At 48.3% G+C, this 17,742-nt stretch overlaps 1 protein-coding gene across 2 annotated transcripts; it reads right to left on the bottom strand.

Moving 5' to 3' along the window:
* Positions 1-950: 950 nt before the first annotated feature.
* PPM1M (protein phosphatase, Mg2+/Mn2+ dependent 1M) lies at positions 951-5,882 on the bottom strand. 2 transcript variants are annotated; one of them, XM_037797677.1, is made up of 10 exons: positions 5,139-5,876; positions 4,331-4,454; positions 3,923-4,177; positions 3,302-3,414; positions 2,841-2,925; positions 2,628-2,746; positions 2,411-2,474; positions 2,083-2,190; positions 1,822-1,970; positions 951-1,475 (listed from the first exon to the last, which is right to left on the bottom strand). In XM_037797677.1, the coding sequence occupies exons 1-10, from the start codon at positions 5,360-5,362 to the stop codon at positions 1,331-1,333; spliced, it is 1,386 nt and encodes a 461-aa protein (XP_037653605.1). In that variant the 5' UTR covers positions 5,363-5,876; the 3' UTR covers positions 951-1,330. The 2 variants fall into 2 exon arrangements, with proteins under 2 accessions (XP_037653605.1, XP_037653612.1); XM_037797684.1 differs by lacking the exon at positions 951-1,475 and having other exon boundaries at positions 1,828-1,987; positions 5,139-5,882.
* Positions 5,883-17,742: the final 11,860 nt, after the last annotated feature.

The following is a 17,742-nucleotide window of genomic DNA, read 5'->3' as shown; positions in this document are numbered from 1 at the left end:
GGCCTAGCCCTTGAGCCAACCTTGATTTTCAAAGACTATATCTGACACACACCCTCAGCCTGCCTTACATGCCCCAGTTTTTCTCTACATCCACCTTCATTCAACCCGGCAACCTCCAGCTGGAATAAGATTCAGCCTGCTAGGCCCTGGCTTCTGGAGGGCAAGGATAGTGCGTCTTCTTTGGGGCTCCTGTACAGTTTTGGTGGCAGGTTTGGTCTACTGCTTGGCAACTCAGTGTGTGGCTGGTAAGTTGGTAACTCCTGGAGCCTGCTGCTCCAGCCCAGCATCCTCAGAGCTGTAGAACTTGCTTCCTGCCTCTTGATTGCCCTCTGAACCAGAGTTAGAGAAGAAAACCTTGGGCTTGCCACTTTGCCTGTGGTCTTTGGAGGTTGGCTAGGATCTCTGAAGGGTGGTGGAGGGGACATTCTGACTCATGTGTAGTAAGCCACATGTAGGCTCTCCTGACACTGACAGCTCGAGAAGAAAGAGCCCCCCACCCCTCTCAGCATTCTGGTGGGAGGGGCCTTGCTGTGTGTGGCTAGCCTCACAGCAGCCACTCCTGCCTCTAGAGGAGCAAGAGCAGGCAGCAGGCTGGGTCGGAAGCAAGCCAAGGCAGCTGTAGGGGTGAGCTGGCTCAGCAGTTGATGTGGGTGAAAGGCAGGCACAGGATGCGGCCTAGGCTTTACTAGATCAGGGGAGGGTTATGCTGAGGAAAGAGGAAGTAAAACTCTTAAGAGGCTTGTAAGCAACACTCCTGTAACTGGCAGAATGCTGGAGAGTTCTTGAGATGTGACATCTCTACACACTTATTGAACCTACCAGGAGCAGACCCAGGAGCTTCCAGGGCCAACCACAGCTTGTCAGAACCAGCTGCAGACAGGTTCAGGCCCAGAGCTCTTGGGCTATGCAATATGGGTATATGAAAAATGGAAAAAGTCCACACAAGTGAGTTGGCTCATTAGGCACAGAAGAATCTTGCCTTTTTTTTTTTTTTTTAATAAAAAATTTCTTCCACACTTGGCCCTCTCAAGCAGTATTTTTGGCATGGTGCCTTGAGGATATTCTAAACATCAGCTATTAGTCCAAACTATGAATCAGCTTGGTTTTACTAAGCTCTTGGCACCTTGTGAGCTGAGCTCTCTGTACTCTTCCAGCTTTGCCTGGTATAAATGCTGCCCTTGAAATGGGTGTGAGTTGGGGTGGTGGACAAGAGTACTGGGCGGTGTCTGGGGACAAGGCAGGCAGGGCCTGCTCTTGGCCGTAGTGGAGGGAAGTCCATACTGCACCCAGCCCTGGAGTGGTTCTGGGATGTGGTATCCTGTCCAAATCCTCAGTGGCCACTGGGCCCTTGGCCCTGGCCGTGCAAGGGAATCACGAACACAGAGATGTCGTCGTAGGACATTTCCCCTTCTCCCATGGGGCTGCCCTCCATACTCTGTGTACTGTGTATCAGCATTTTGGCCAGCTCCAAGAACCTGTGGGTGCCAGCAGATGCACTTTGGGGAAAGAGCATAGGGGTAGGGCCAGCCCTCAAGGAGAACCCACTGCACAGGGCTGAATACTTGGGGACCAAAGCAATGCAGGCCAACTCTGGGGCAGGGCATGCAACAAGACTGGGAGCACTACAAACTGGACCACAAGAATCTGGACCCAGAGATTTCTGGTGGGAAGCAAAGAGCAGCCACCGTTGCCCTCAGGAGGCTAGAGACAGCCCTGATCCTGGCCACCTGTTAAGTGCCAGGCTCTCTGTTAATGCTATCTTTTCAGCCATAACTATTTGTAGTTGCACTGGCACCACCAACCCAGGCCCAGTTACAGTACCTGTGTGGGTCCTCTCGATTGCCAAGGAGAAAGCTCCGCACCAGCCGTGCCACCTGCTCATTTGACAGGACGTCCCAGAGTCCATCAGTCGCCATGACAACCACATCCTCCTCTTGCAGCTCCAGCTGGTCCACCTCCAGCACAGTTACCTGCAGGTAAAGCCCAACTGCAAAGCTCTCAGTGCCCCCTTCCTGGCTCCCACCAGTCTCATCCACCTTTCTGGGCAGAGGGCAGCTGTGGTGGGCCACATGGCCCCCTCACCTGTGGGATAGTGAGCAAGAAGGGCTTGAGGTGAATGTTCGTGTCCACAACTCTGAGCTGATGGTCTCCCAGGCCCCGGGAGACGGACAGTGTTCCCAGCAACCGAGCCTGGGGGCAGTGGGATGTGAGGGCATGGCCACTAAGAGCCCCCAGTAAGGGCAGAAGTGCTAGGCTCTGCACTGCAGAGCATATGGGGACAGGTGGACCCCCACCCTCAGGAGCCCTGGGCTAAGGGAGAAACATGCCAGTCTCAGAGTAGACCCCAGCACACCAGCAAGGCACAAAGGAGCTCCTACCTGTGGAGGGGGTCAGGCAGTGACCTACTGACCTGCCTACCCTGTCCGTGGATCAGTGGGTACTTGAGATCCGACTTCTCTACGTACTTGTAGCTCCTACCAGAAACAGATTCAGCATCAACAACCCCCTACTTTCATAGTGCCTCCAATGCCTCCAATGCCCAGATGGAAGAGAACTGCTCCAGGTCACACAGCTAGGTCTGGATCCCAGGGATCTCCCTACCCTGTCCCCCACCTTAACCCACTCACCAGCCACTCATGTGGTGATCCCTGAACAAAACTTTCTGCCCTAAGTCATCCCCTTTCAGCCGCCGAGGAAACTCCAGTCGGGTGAACTCACCAGCCAGAAGCTCAGGGTAGACAAAGGCCTGTGGGGGAGGCCATGCTCAGGTAAGGCTGCCTCCTGTGGCCCTGGTCCCAGGAGTTAGGACTCCACGGCCTCCCTCTGCCAAGGACACCTACCAACTGCTGGATCCGCTGCCGCTCCGTCTGTGGAGTGAACTCAGTGCTCAGAGGCCGTACCTCCTCTCTCCGTACCAAGATGGCCCTGGATGAAGGGGCGGGGGTGGTGGTGGGGTGGTCTGTGGGGCCTCCCAATTCTTGGTCCCTCCCTCCTCCAATCACCAGAAGCCAGCTTTGCCCATGCCAATCTTTTGCTCAAAGCCCTCTGTGGCTGCCTAGTGCCTACAGGGTAGAGACCCCACCCTTTGGACTAGCACTTAAGGCCCCTGCCCTCCCTGGGCAGCCTAGCATCCATTGCCCACCACCATAACCCCCCCCACACACACACACACACATCAGGTACACACACACAAAACTCCCCCATTTACTTCCCATGACTTCCAGCCCCAGTTCACTGTCTCTGCCACCTCTGGTGCCCACCTGCCTGCCCTAGCCCTGCCCACCCTCCAGGGTTCACTTACCTGCTATCCCCTGCATTGGCCACATATAGCTTTCCCTGCAGGGACACAGCCACCAGGGCTGTGCAGCCGCCTGCCTGGCCTGAGGCCTCCAGCTCCCGCCCGATCACCTCATCCTGGGGCAAACCGAGACCACCTCAGCTGCTGCCTCTACTGCCACCATACATCTCTGTCCTCTGGCCCCCACCCTCCAGTTCACTTCCCCATCAGCAGGTTTGGCAATCCCAGAGCAAGGTCCACTGTGACTCCAGGCACTCCCATGGTAGGGCCTCTAGACATGTGCCCTGGGAGGGAGGGAGCCCCACTCAAAACAGTGAAGAGGGAAACCAGCCCCCACACCAAGGACGAACAAGGTGTTGGGAGCCCCAACAAGGGACCAGCCTGCAATGAGATGATGCATATAAAAGCACCAAGTGCATAGTAGGCTTAAATGGATAAATTGGAGGGGTAGTTATGATGATAACAATGGCCCCTAGTAATGAACAAACCAACCCAATCTTGCCCTCCCAATTCAAAGAACCAGAGTGACCACCATTGCATGCAGGGATTCCCCACACCCAGGAACACCCTCAGGTCTCCAAGGGGAGACCCTTCCCTCCTTTCCCGGCCAAAGGCCACACTCACACATTCTTGGAAGGCGCTCTCCAGAGCGCCAATCACCACATCTTCCGCCCTGATGCCCTTTTCCTCCACAAACTGGGGGTCACTGGGGCAGACACAGCGGCCGCTGAGGTGCATGGGGGGCTGAGCAGCTACCACAGCCTCCACTACAGCCTCCAGTTGTCGGCGCAGGCAGGAGTGCAGGGTGTTGGCAGCCAGGATGGCTGCCGCGGGGCCACCGTGCCCATCAAACAGTGCCCAGTAATGACCAGTCAGGAACTGTGCAGGAAGAGCTTGGTGTCAGGGCCCACCTCACTTTCTGGGCTGTTTCCTGGCCCAGTCTGAATCAGAACATGGGGTAACCCACCAAGAACCTCAGCCAGCACGTCCTGGCCCTGCCTCTAAGAGGGGCTAAGGACCGGCTGTGCTCACCTCCTCTGGGTACAGGGTCAGCCACTCCTGGTCCTCTTCAACCCCAAACTCACGTCGCCGGATGCACAGCTTCCCACAGGCGGCCTGGTCCTCATTGAACTCAGATTTCTCTGCGTTGATGATCCTGTGGCCCAAAAGTGGTTCTCAGTGACCCTTTCCGAGACACACCTGTGCCTCTGTGGACAGAGGACCGAGCTGGCACAGAGAGGAGCCCTCTTTCTGAGGCCACAGCTCCCATGCTGTTTCCTCACACACACCTGGACAACTACAATTTAAGTTTCCTAACTGTCCAGTGACCTCTGGCTAAGGTAAAAAGAAAAAACCAGGATCCAGCCCCTCTGAAGCTTACCTGCTGACTTGGACTTGGAGGTAGGGGAGATCTGGGGCTCCCTTTCCTTTCAGCCCCATCTCACTCAGCACTCCTCTCCCCCATCCCACACAGCGTAGCCCATAGCCCAGGGTGAAGGTAGGAAGGTGGGTATCTCCACCGCCCAGCCTCACTGCATCATCTTGAAGCCCCTGGGGCAGATCCTTCCTGAACCCCACCCCTCTCTGACAGGCTGGAGTTCCAAAGGTAGGGTTGAGGTGGGATAAAGGGAAGAGCTTTCAAGGGTCCTAAGGCAAGGACAAAACTAAGGAGACGACAAAACCGAGTTATCCACAAGGTGGGGGGTAGGGTGTCACCCACCCTGTGTTCTCGGTCAGCACAAGGCCCCAGATTGGATCAAGCAGGGGGCCGTCTCGGAATAAGACCCGCCCCGGGGTGCGGGTGTCAGGGTGGCGTTCGCCCCGGGGTGGCGGCACTTACTCGGCATAGCCCGCGTTCCAGGGCAGCGTGAGGCCCCGCGCTGGGCTGTGCACCGGACGGGCGCGCGGGCGGCGAGAAGCATCGGCAGCGCCTGGGCCCAAGCCCGAGCCGCGCAGGAAGCGGGGCCGCCGATAGGGCACGGGGCTGGCGTGGGGCCCCGGAGGCCGCGGCGTGGGCAGCGGACCTCCCGGCAGGAAGCGGCGCCGGAACCAGCCGGTGGACATGGCGCAGCGGCAGGGGGCTGCCGGCGGAGGGCCGCGGGCGGCGGGAGGGCTGGGCCGGATATCAGCCGCCGGCGCCTGGGAAGAGGAAGCGGGCCAGGGGCGGGGCCCGGAGGGGAGGCCATGCCCCGGAGCCCCAATCTCCCACCCGCGGCCGCCCCGGGCTTACCCCGCGTGCCCTCGGGCTCAAAACAACCTTAAGAAGCAGACGCTATTATTAACCCCATTTTACCGGCAAGAAAACAGGCCTAGAGAGGCGAATTCGCCGGCCCTGTGTCCCACAGTGGCTCCGTCGGAGCAGGGTTCAAACCTGGCCAGAATTCCCTACTGCACCAGCGCGCCCCCATGTCCATGCCGTGCCGCGCCGCCCTGTCCATCCACAAGTAGGGGCGCTAGGGTTTGAGAGGAAAAAGCTCCTTCTCCCAACCCAAAGGGGCTGTGGAGGGTTGTTGAGAGCCCAGCCTGAAGGCTGGGTGCCCAGTTTCCATAGCAGACCTCAAGCTTCCTCCTGCTGGGTGTGGACCTTACACAAGGGGAAGATGGGGACAGGATGTCCTTGGAGGTGTCAGACTGACACATTGAGTGTCTCAGAGCAGTGCGTTCCCTCAGATGGACCTCCTGCTCACACTTAGCAGTCACCCTGGCCTTCCAGTCCTGAGTGACTGCTCCCACCCCGCCAGGGCCAATCACCCAGAGGGGGCTTCTCCAATCAAGATGACTCTCCGGACAGCAGGACCCTCACTGGAGTGTGAGTGATTTATGGAATCCAGGGTCTCAAAAAGGCTCTGACTTGTCAGAATTCAAGCCTGGGGCTGATGGAAGTGACAGACTTTCATCTGGGCAGGGGTGGGGTGAGAGAGTGCAGCCTCTCAACCCCTGCTTAGCTGACCCCTTCACATCTGCATGTTAACGGAGCACTTTGTCACCCTTCTGTCCCTTGAGCCCAACTCCCTGGGCAGGACTATTTCCATTTCATAGCAGGAGAGTCCAGGGCCCTGAGGCCCACAGAGGGGAAGTCTCCTGGGCAGGCAGGGCTGTGATGTTTCCATTATGACAGTGCAACTGACTCAAACCCCCTCTAAGGGGGATTTCTCTTCCCCTTTCCTCCTCCAGGAAGGCAGGGCTTGCAGAAGCAAAGTCCCTGAGGCCCTGCAGCCTGGCGCCCCCAGGGAGGGTGATAGCTGGAGGGAGGTCCACCTTCACTTCCCTCCCAAACCCAGGCATATGCTCAGTGGGCCCACTTCCTCCCAGCCCACCAGCCCTGCCCCATCAAGAGTTTCCCTGGCCCAAGGAGGAGGGTTCTTGGGGCAGGGAGCTGTGCCGGATATTCCCTCCTCCAGGCAGCACTATTCTAGAGCAGCCTGGGGGCTCATTTGCTGAGCCCACTGTGAGTTTCCAGCCCCACACTGGGCACTAGGGGCCCAGGGCTAATGGAGGTGAATGCAATGGCTACCCATTGAGTGATGGTGGAGGTCCTGGCCCAGCTGGGGGTGCCAGATCCAGCTGGTGAGGGGGTAGGGGCAAAGTCAGGGAATTTCCTAAGGTGTCCCAAAGGACACCTGAGCTGAGACCTGTCATTGGGACAGAAATGGACCAGGGACCCAGGGTGGGGCAGGCCCAATTCTGTCTGTGGGATCACCTCTCCAACCCCATCAGCCAATAGCTCAGTCTTCTCATTTAAGTCTCAAATGAGAAGAAATGGCACAAACACAGCCTGTTCTCCAAGCCACTGTCTTGGTCTCAGCTGGGTGCGGTTCAAGTCCTGTCCTCTTAGGTGTATTCACAGAACTCCTGACAGCCAGATGTCACAGGCACTCAGTGGGCCAGCGTAGCCATTTCTAGTTTTCAGAGCCATATGGAAGGTTTGGGCTGTTGGTCATTTTCTTACTGATTTGTAAGAGCTCTTTATATTTAAGGAAAATAGCTCTTCATTTTGAAATGAGTTACATGTATGTTGAGCAAGTTTGCTGTTTGTTTTAACTTCAATGGTGGGTTTTTTGGTGACATACTCCAAAGGTGTCTTCCACTCCAAGATTCTAGAACTTTCTCCCTTTGTTTTTTTCTAGTACCTTAGAGCTTACTTTTTTTTTTTTTTTTTTTTTTACATTTAAATCTTTGACCTGCCTGGAAAAAACGTTTGTTCTAAAAATCTCAATGGCCAGCTTCTTTGTGCTGAGAAACACCAGGAGAGGAGCAACCAGCCTGCTCCTGGATGCACCATTCGTCTCTGGGCTTGTTTGAGAAGGAGCCATATGCAAGCAGCTTTTCATCTTTCTGACTGAAACCAGACCTCAGCGGGAGATGGAGAGTTTGGGCACTCTGCTCGCCCTTGGGCTCCTCGCCTATCTCCCAGGCTCTGAAGCTGGACAGCACTAGGCTCAAACCCCACTGTCTTAGGGTGTTCCCTTCTCTGGGATGCTTGTTCCAGGGGGGAGCCATCTGGTAAACCCCTCATCGTTGAGTTGTGAGTGACTGGTGGAGAAGATGAGCGCTGCTGCCCAAAAGGACTTCTCATCCTTTACTTGCTCCACCTTCTTCAGTAAAGGAAGCAACCATTCTTGGGCACAGTCACTCAGATGTGACATGGATCAAGTCACCCCACCCCTCCGAACCTTAGTTTCTTCATCTGTAAGATGGAGATAATCACATCTACCTCGGAGGGCTGTCATGAGAATTAAATAAATATGCCCACCATGTTCAAAGGGTGCAACACACAAAGATTCTAATGGTTCATTCACACATTTGTTTATTTGGCAAATATATTTTTTTAATATCTTTTTTTTTTTTCATTTTTATTGAGATTGTTCAGATACCATACAATTATCCAAAGATCCAAAGTGTACAATCACTTGCCCCCAGGTACCCTCATACAGCTGTGCATCCATCACACTTAATTTTTGTTCAATTTTTAGAAACTTTTCATTACTCCAGACAAGAAATAAAGTGAAAGATGAAAAGAAAAAAAGAAAAGGAAACTCTAAACCTCCCCTATCCCTAACCAACACCCCTCAATTGTTGACTCCTAGTATTGATATAGTACGTTTGTTACTGTTTATGAAAAAATGTTGAAATACTACTAACTGTAGTATATAGTTTGTAATAGGTATATAGTTCTTCCCTATATGCCCCTCTATTATTAACTTCTAATTGTATTGTCATACATTTGTTCTGGTTCATGAAGTGATTTCTAGTATTTGTACAGTTGATCATGGACATTGCCCACCATAGGATTCAATTTTATACATTTCCATCTTTTGACCTCCAACTTTCCTTCTGGTGACATATATGACTCTGAGCTTCCCCTTTCCACCTCATTCACACACCATTCGGCGCTGTTAGTTATTCTCACATCTTGCTACCAGCACCCCTGTTCATTTCCAAACATTTAAGTTCATCCTAATTGAACATTCTGCTCATACTAAGCAAGAGCATCTACATTTCTTCCACAAGGCAGGAGGGAGAGTCAAAGAAGGTAGAGAGGCAAAAGAAAGAGGAAACAAAAAAATGAGGGAGTCAAAGAAGGTAGAGAGGCAAAAGAAAGAGGAAACAAAAAAATGACAGCTAGGAAGCAGCAAAAGGAAAAATAACCTGAAATCAAAGTAGAATAAAGAATCAGACAATACCACCAATGTCAAGTGTCTAACATGCCTCCCCTATCCCCCCCTCTTATCTGCATTCACCTTGGTATATCACCTTTGTTACATTAAAGGAAGCATAATACAATGATTCTATTAGTTACAGTCTCTAGTTTATGCTGATTGCATCCCTCCCCCAATGCCTCCCCATTTTTAACACCTTGCAAGGTTGACATTCGCTTGCTCTCCCTCGTAAAAGAACATATTTGTCCCATTCAAGAAATGCCTTCACGGTTTTAACGTTGAATGTAAATGGATTAAACTCCCCAATTAAAAGATATAGATTCGCAGAATGGATCAAAAAAAATGAACCATCAATATGTTGCATACAAGAGACTCATCTTAGACACAGGGACACAAAGAAATTGAAAGTGAAAGGATGGAAAAAAATATTTCATGCAAGCTACAGCCAAAAGAAAGCAGGTGTAGCAATATTAATCTCAGATAAAATAGACTTCAAATGCAGGGATGTTTTGAGAGACAAAGAAGGCCACTACATACTAATAAAAGGGGCAATTCAGCAAGAAGAAATAACAATCGTAAATGTCTATGCACCCAATCAAGGTGCCACAAAATACATGAGAGAAACATTGGCAAAACTAAAGGAAGCAATTGATGTTTCCACAATAATTGTGGGAGACTTCAACACATCACTCTCTCCTATAGATAGATCAACCAGACAGAAGACCAATAAGGAAATTGAAAACCTAAACAATCTGATAAATGAATTAGATTTAACAGACATCTACAGGACATTACATCCCAAATCACCAGGATACACATACTTTTCTAGTGCTCACGGAACTTTCTCCAGAATAGATCATATGCTGGGACATAAAACAAGCCTCAATAATTTAAAAAGATTGAAATCATTCAAAGCACATTCTCTGACCACAATGGAATACAATTAGAAGTCAATAACCATCAGAGACTTAGAAAATTCACAAATACCTGGAGGTTAAACAACACACTCCTAAACAATCAGTGGGTTAAAGAAGAAATAGCAAGAGAAATTGCTAAATATATAGAGACGAATGAAAATGAGAACACAACATACCAAAACCTATGGGATGCAGCAAAAGCAGTGCTAAGGGGGAAATTTATAGCACTAAACGCATATATTAAAAAGGAAGAAAGAGCCAAAATCAAAGAACTAATGGATCAACTGAAGAAGCTAGAAAATGAACAGCAAACCAATCCTAAACCAAGTAGAAGAAAAGAAATCACAAGGATTAAAGCAGAAATAAATGACATAGAGAACAAAAAAACAATAGAAAGGATAAATATCACCAAAAGTTGGTTCTTTGAGAAGATCAACAAGATTGACAAGCCCCTAGCTAGACTGACAAAATCAAAAAGAGAGAAGACCCATATAAACAAAATAATGAATGAAAAAGGTGACATAACTGCAGATCCTGAAGAAATTAAAAAAATTATAAGAGGATATTATGAACAACTGTATGGCAAAAACTGGATAATGTAGAAGAAATGGACAATTTCCTGGAAACATATGAACAACCTAGACTGACCAGAGAAGAAATAGAAGACCTCAACCAACCCATCACAAGCAAAGAGATCCAATCAGTCATCAAAAATCTTCCCACAAATAAATGCCAGGGCCAGATGGCTTCACAGGGGAATTCTACCAAACTTTCCAGAAAGAACTGACACCAATCTTACTCAAACTCTTTCAAAACATTGAAAAAAAATGGAACACTACCTAACTCATTTTATGAAGCTAACATCAATCTAATACCAAAACCAGGCAAAGATGCTACAAAAAGGAAAACTACCGGCCAATCTCCCTAATGAATATAGATGCAAAAATCCTCAACAAAATACTTGCAAATCGAATCCAAAGACACATTAAAAAAATCATACACCATGACCAAGTGGGGTTCATTCCAGGCATGCAAGGATGGTTCAACATCAGAAAAACAATCAATGTATTACAACACATTAAAAACTCGAAAGGGAAAATCAATTGATCATCTCAATAGATGCTGAAAAAGCATTTGACAAAATCCAACATCCCTTTTTGATAAAAACACTTCAAAAGGTAGGAATTGAAGGAAACTTCCTCAACATGATAAAGAGCATATATGAAAAACCCACAGCCAGCATAGTACTCAATGGTGAGAGACTGAAAGCCTTCCCTCTAAGATCAGGAACAAGACAAGGATGCCCGCTGTCACCACTGTTATTCAACATTGTGCTGGAAGTGCTAGCCAGGGCAATCCGGCAAGACAAAGAAATAAAAGGCATCCAAATTGGAAAAGAAGAAGTAAAACTGTCATTGTTTGCAGATGATATGATCTTATATCTAGAAAACCCTGAGAAATCAACGATACACCTACTAGAGCTAATAAACAAATTTAGCAAAGTAGCGGGATACAAGATTAATGCACATAAGTCAGTAATGTTTCTATATGCTAGAAATGAACAACTGAAGAGACACTCAAGAAAAAGATACCATTTTCAATAGCAACTAAAAAAATCAAGTACCTAGGAATCAACTTAACCAAAGATGTAAAGACCTATACAAAAGAAAAACTACATAACTCTACTAAAAGAAATAGAAGGGGACCTGAAAAGATGGAAAAATATTCCATGTTCATGGATAGGAAGGCTAAATGTCATTAAGATGTCAATTCTACCCAAACTCATCTACAGATTCAATGCAATCCCAATCAAAATTCCAACAACCTACTTTGCAGACTTGGAAAAGCTAGTTATCAAATTTATTTGGAAAGGGAAGATGCCTCGAATTGCTAAAGACACTCTAAAAAAGAAAAACGAAGTGGGAGGACTTACACTCCCTGACTTTGAAGCTTATTATAAAGCCACAGTTGCCAAGACAGCATGGTACTGGCACAAAGATAGACATATAGATCAATGGAATCGAATTGAGAATTCAGAGATAGACCCTCAGATCTATGGCCGACTGATCTTTGATAAGGCCCCCAAAGTCACCGAACTGAGCCATAATGGTCTTTTCAACAAATGGGGCTGGGAGAGTTGGATATCCATATCCAAAAGAATGAAAGAGGACCCCTACCTCACCCCCTACACAAAAATTAACTCAAAATGGACCAAAGATCTCAATATAAAAGAAAGTACCATAAAACTCCTAGAAGATATTGTAGGAAAACATCTTCAAGACCTTGTATTAGGAGGCCACTTCCTAGACTTTACACCCAAAGCACAAGCAACAAAAGAGAAAATAGATAAATGGGAACTCCTCAAGCTTAGAAGTTTCTGCACCTCAAAGGAATTTCTCAAAAAGGTAAAGAGGCAGCCAACTCAATGGGAAAAAATTTTTGGAAACCATGTATCTGACAAAAGACTGATATCTTGCATATACAAAGAATCCTACAACTCAATGACAATAGTACAGACAGCCCAATTATAAAATGGGCAAAAGATATGAAAAGACAGTTCTCTGAAGAGGAAATACAAATGACCAAGAAACACATGAAAAAATGTTCAGCTTCACTAGCTATTAGAGAGATGCAAATTAAGACCACAATGAGATACCATCTAACACCGGTTAGAATGGCTGCCATTAAACAAACAGGAAACTACAAATGCTGGAGGGGATGTGGAGAAATTGGAACTCTTATTCATTGTTGGTGGGACTGTATAATGGTTCAGCCACTCTGGAAGTCAGTCTGGCAGTTCCTTAGAAAACTAGATATAGAGCTACCATTCGATCCAGCGATTGCACTCCTCGGTATATACCCGGAAGATCGGAAAGCAGTGACACGAACAGATATCTGCACGCCAATGTTCATAGCAGCATTATTCACAATTGCCAAGAGATGGAAACAACCCAAATGTCCTTCAACAGATGAGTGGATAAATAAAATGTGGTATATACACACGATGGAATACTACGCGGCAGTAAGAAGGAACGATCTGGTGAAACATATGACAACATGGATGAACCTTGAAGACATAATGCTGAGCGAAATAAGCCAGGCACAAAAAGAGAAATATTATATGCTACCACTAATGTGAACTTTGAAAAATGTAAAACAAATGGTTTATAATGTAGAATGTAGGGGAACTAGCAGTAGAGAGCAATTAAGGAAGGGGGAACAATAATCCAGGAAGAACAGATAAGCTATTTAACGTTCTGGGGATGCCCAGAAATGACTATGGTCTGTTAATTTCTGATGGTTGTAGTAGGAACAAGTTCACTGAAATGTTGCTATATTATGTAACTTTCTTGGGGTAAAGTAGGAACATGTTGGAAGTAAGCAGTTATCTTAGGTTAGTTGTCTTTTTCTTACTCCCTTGCTATGGTCTCTTTGAAATGCTCTTTTATTGTATGTTTGTTTTCTTTTTAACTTTTTTTTTCATACAGGTGATTTGAAAAAAGAAAGGAAAGTTAAAAAAAAAAAAAAAAAAAAAAAAAAAAGACAAAACCAGGGAAAAAAAAAAAAAAAAAAAAGATGTAGTGCCCCCTTGAGGAGCCTGTGGAGAATGCAGGGGTATTCGCCTACCCCACCTCCATGGTTGCTAACATGACCACAGACATAGGGGACTGGTGGTTTGATGGTTGAGCCCTCTACCATAAGTTTTACCCTTGGGAAGCGGTTGCTGCAAAGGAGAGGCTAGGCCTCCCTGTATTTGTGCCTAAGAGTCTCCTCCTGAATGCCTCTTTGTTGCTCAGATGTGGCCCTCTCTCTCTGGCTAAGCCAACTTGAAAGGTGAAATCACTGCCCTCCCCCCTACGTGGGATCAGACACCCAGGGAAGTGAATCTCCCTGGCAACGTGGAATATGACTCCCAGGGAGGAATGTAGACCTGGCACCGTGGGACGGAGAACATCTTCTTGACCAAAAGGGGGATGTGAAAGGAAATGAAATAAGCTTCAGTGGCAGAGAGATTCCAAAAGGAGCCGAGAGGTCACTCTGGTGGGCACTCTTATGCACACTTTAGACAACCCTTTTTAGGTTCTAAAGAATTGGGGTAGCTGGTGGTGGATACCTGAAACTATCAAACTACAACCCAGAACCCATGAATCTCGAAGACAGTTGTATAAAAATGTAGCTTATGAGGGGTGACAATGGGATTGGGAAAGCCATAAGGACCAAACACCACTTTGTCTAGTTTATGGATGGATGTGTAGAAAAGTAGGGGAGGGAAACAGACAGACAAAGGTACCCAGTGTTCTTTTTTACTTCAATTGCTCTTTTTCACTCTAATTATTATTCTTGTTATTTTTGTGTGTGTGCTAATGAAGGTGTCAGGGATTGATTTAGGTGATGAATGTACAACTATGTAATGGTACTGTAAACAATCGAAAGTACAATTTGTTTTGTATGACTGCGTGGTATGTGAATATATCTCAATAAAATGATGATTTATTAAAAAAAAAAAAAAAAAAATAACATATTTGTACATTTTATCACAATTGTTGAATACTCTAGATTTCACCAAGTTACACAGTCCCAGTCTTTATCTTTCCTCCTTTCTTGTGGTGTCTCACATGCTCCCCATCTTTCTCTCCCAACCATATTCATAGTTACCTTTGTTCAGTGTACTTACATTGTTGTGCTACCATCTCCCAAAATTGTGTTCCAAACCACACACTCCTGTCTTCTGTCACCCTGTAGTGCTCCCTTTAGTATTTCCTGTAGGACAGGTGTTTTGTTCACAAAGTCTCTCATTGTCTGTTTGTCAGAAAATATTTTGAGCTCTCCCTCATATTTGAAGGACAGCTTTGCTGGATACAGGATTCTTGGTTGGTGGTTTTTCTCTTTCAGTATCTTAAATATATCACACCACTTCCTTCTTGCCTCCATGGTTTCTGCTGAGAGATCCGCACATAGTCTTATTAAGCTTCCTTTGTATGTAATGGATTGCTTTTCTCTTGCTGCTTTCAGGATTCTCTCTTTGTCTTTGACATTTGATAATCTGATTATTAAGTGTCTTGGCATAGGCCTATTCAGATCTCTTCTGTTTGGAGTACGCTGTGCTTCTTGGATCTGTAATTTTATGTCTTTCATAAGAGATGGGAAATTTTCATTAATTATTTCCTCTATTATTGCTTCTGCCCCCTTTCCCTTCTCTTCTCCTTCTGGGACACCAACGATACGTACATTATTGTACTTTGTTTCATCCTTGAGTTCCCGGAGACGTTGCTCGTATTTTTTCATTCTTTTCTCCATCTGCTCCTTTGCGTGTAGGCTTTCAGGTGTTTTGTTCTCCAGTTCCTGAGTGTTTTCTTCTGCGTCTTGAGATCTGCTGTTGTATGTTTCCATTGTGTCTTTCATCTCTTGTGTTGTGCCTTTCATTTCCATAGATTCTACTTGTAGGTTTTTTGAACTTTTGATTTCTGCCATATACATGTCCAGTGCTTCCTTTACAGCCTCTATCTCTTTTGCAATATCTTCTCTAAACTTTTTGAATTGATTTAGCATCAGTTGTTTAAATTCCTGTATTGTTTTTCTTAGCGTAGGTTGTAATTTTCTGTTGTCTAGGCATGGTTTCCTTGGTTATCCAAATCAGGTTTTCCCAGACCAGAACAGGCTCAGGTCCCAGAAGGAAAAAATATTCAGTATCTGGTTTCCCTGCGGGTATGTCTTGGAAAATTGCTCCACCCTGTGATGCCTCGGGTCACTGTGCTTTTCTGCCCAGCAGGTGACGCCTGTTAGCCTATAATTCTTGACTGGTGTGAGGAGGTATGGCCGTGTTCCCCCAGGCTCTGGGGTCTGGTTCTGAATGGAAAGGGCCCCACCCCTTTCCTCCTAGAGAAGACAGACCCCTCAGGTGGAGGTCATTAGCATTTCAATGGTCTCGCTCTCTGCTTGTGGTGTCTCCACCCTTCCCGGAGTCACAGCCCTGGAAACTGAAAATGACTGGGGCTTTCTCCACTGAGCCGAAAAAGAAACAGACAGTCCCCTTCAGACCCAGTCCAAGGCGACCCTCCTGCTCTCCCAGGTCAGTCGTCACCCAAAGCCTCTGTCTGTTTTTTGGGGCTGCGTACCTGTAGTGAGCAGTTCACACTCACTACTTAAAACCCCAGTTGGAGCTCAGCTGAGCTGTATTCGCTTGCTGGGAGAGAGCTTCTCTGTGGCACCACGCGGCTCTGCAGCTCGGGCTATGGGGGAGGGGGGTCTCACGACTTGGTTCCGCAGGTTTTACTTACAGATTTTATGCTGTGTTCTCGGGCATTCCTCCCAATTCAGGTTGGTGTATGATGAATGGATGGTCTCGTTTGTCCCCCCGCAGTTATTCTGGATTATTTACTAGTTGTTTCTGGTTTTTTGTAGTTGTTCCAGGGGAGCTACTTAGCTTCCACTCCTCTCTATGCCGCCATCTTGCCCGAGTCCCGGCAAATATTTTTGACCTCCTAGGAATGTTGGGCACTGTTCTAGGTGCTGGAGATAGTGGGGACAAAACTTACCTACTGGTGAGAGAGAAATAAGAAATGACTAGGCAAGTAAATACAGGTGGCAGGTGGTGATAAAAACAAAGAGAATGAAGCAGGAAGAGGGCCTGTCAGGGAGCAGGGTGGAGTGGCAGATGGTCAGGGGAGGCCTTGCAGCTATGACAGTACTATCAATGACCCTGCCTTGTTGCTCTAGTGATGGCTATTTTTACAGAGGACACCATTTTACTGTTTTCCATTAATCTGTTAATTCCTTGACTCTTATGGTTTCAGTGGAATTACCAACGGCTCCCGTGGAGGTGTCCATGTTTGAGGGCTCTGTGTTGCTGCTCCATCTGAGTGCTGGGATGACCACTGTGAGCAGATGACATGGGCCCTGACTCCGGATGCACTTAGGACAAAAGGAGAGAAGAAACTCAGGGCCTGGGGGACAGAGGAGGCCTCGCTTCCCAGCCAGACAGGGCAGTGGGACAGAAAGCAGAGAGCTCAAGCTGGGGCCAGAAATAGGTAGGCTGCACACTGCTCATCCTCTCTCTGCAACCTCACCCCTCAAAAAGGCAGCCTCCTTTCCAATCTTTCCAACCAAAGTCCCAGGACAGGTTCTGACTGGACCTCCTGGGGTCATGTTCTCAGCCCAGAACCAAGAGAACACGAGATGTCTACTGGCTGGTAGCAGCAGGCAAGGGCGCTGATGCGGGAGAAGGCATCCAGTCTCTGGGCATCCAGACGGCAGTTCACTAGGAGGTGGAAAATTCCTCAGACTCACCAAGCTCTCGCCCTCCTTCACCTACTGGGCCATTGCACATGTGGTTCCCTCTTCTCAGAAAACTTTTTCCTCCACGCTGGGCTGTCCCATTCTCCTCCCCAGGTCTGCGCTCAGATTTCGCCTCCTAGCGGCCCTGCCGACACCGTTCATTTGCTTGCGGTCTGATAGAAGAAGCTAGGTCTGGGCTCCCATCTCCAGGGCAGGGCCCACCAGCCATGCCCTCCCTGACGTGTCCAGTGCCCCGCGGGAGGGGCTCTAGGAACGCCCTCAGAAGAAGGGATAGCACAAAAACCTGCGCCCGTCCATACACATACCTCTTTCCGGCCAGAAACGGGGCACGCGCGGATCCCCATGCACAACAGCAAACTCACCTGGACCCCGGCGCAGGGACGCGCGCGCGCACGCCCCGATCCGCTATCACCCCCTACCCCGCCCCCGCAGACCACTCGGATCAGGGCGCGCGCGCGCACACACACGCACGCTCAGCCACACGCTGACCCCTCACTTCCTTGCACAGATGCACGCGCTTCGTTCTCCCCCCAAAAGGGATCCACCCGGGCCAAGGCGCACGCTCTCGCGC

The sequence above is a fragment of the Choloepus didactylus genome, chromosome 1 (genome assembly GCF_015220235.1).
Source record: "Choloepus didactylus isolate mChoDid1 chromosome 1, mChoDid1.pri, whole genome shotgun sequence".
In the NCBI taxonomy this organism is placed as follows: domain Eukaryota; kingdom Metazoa; phylum Chordata; class Mammalia; order Pilosa; family Megalonychidae; genus Choloepus; species Choloepus didactylus.
Note: the sequence above shows the minus strand (reverse complement) of the source record. Positions and strands in the feature narration are given on the sequence as shown.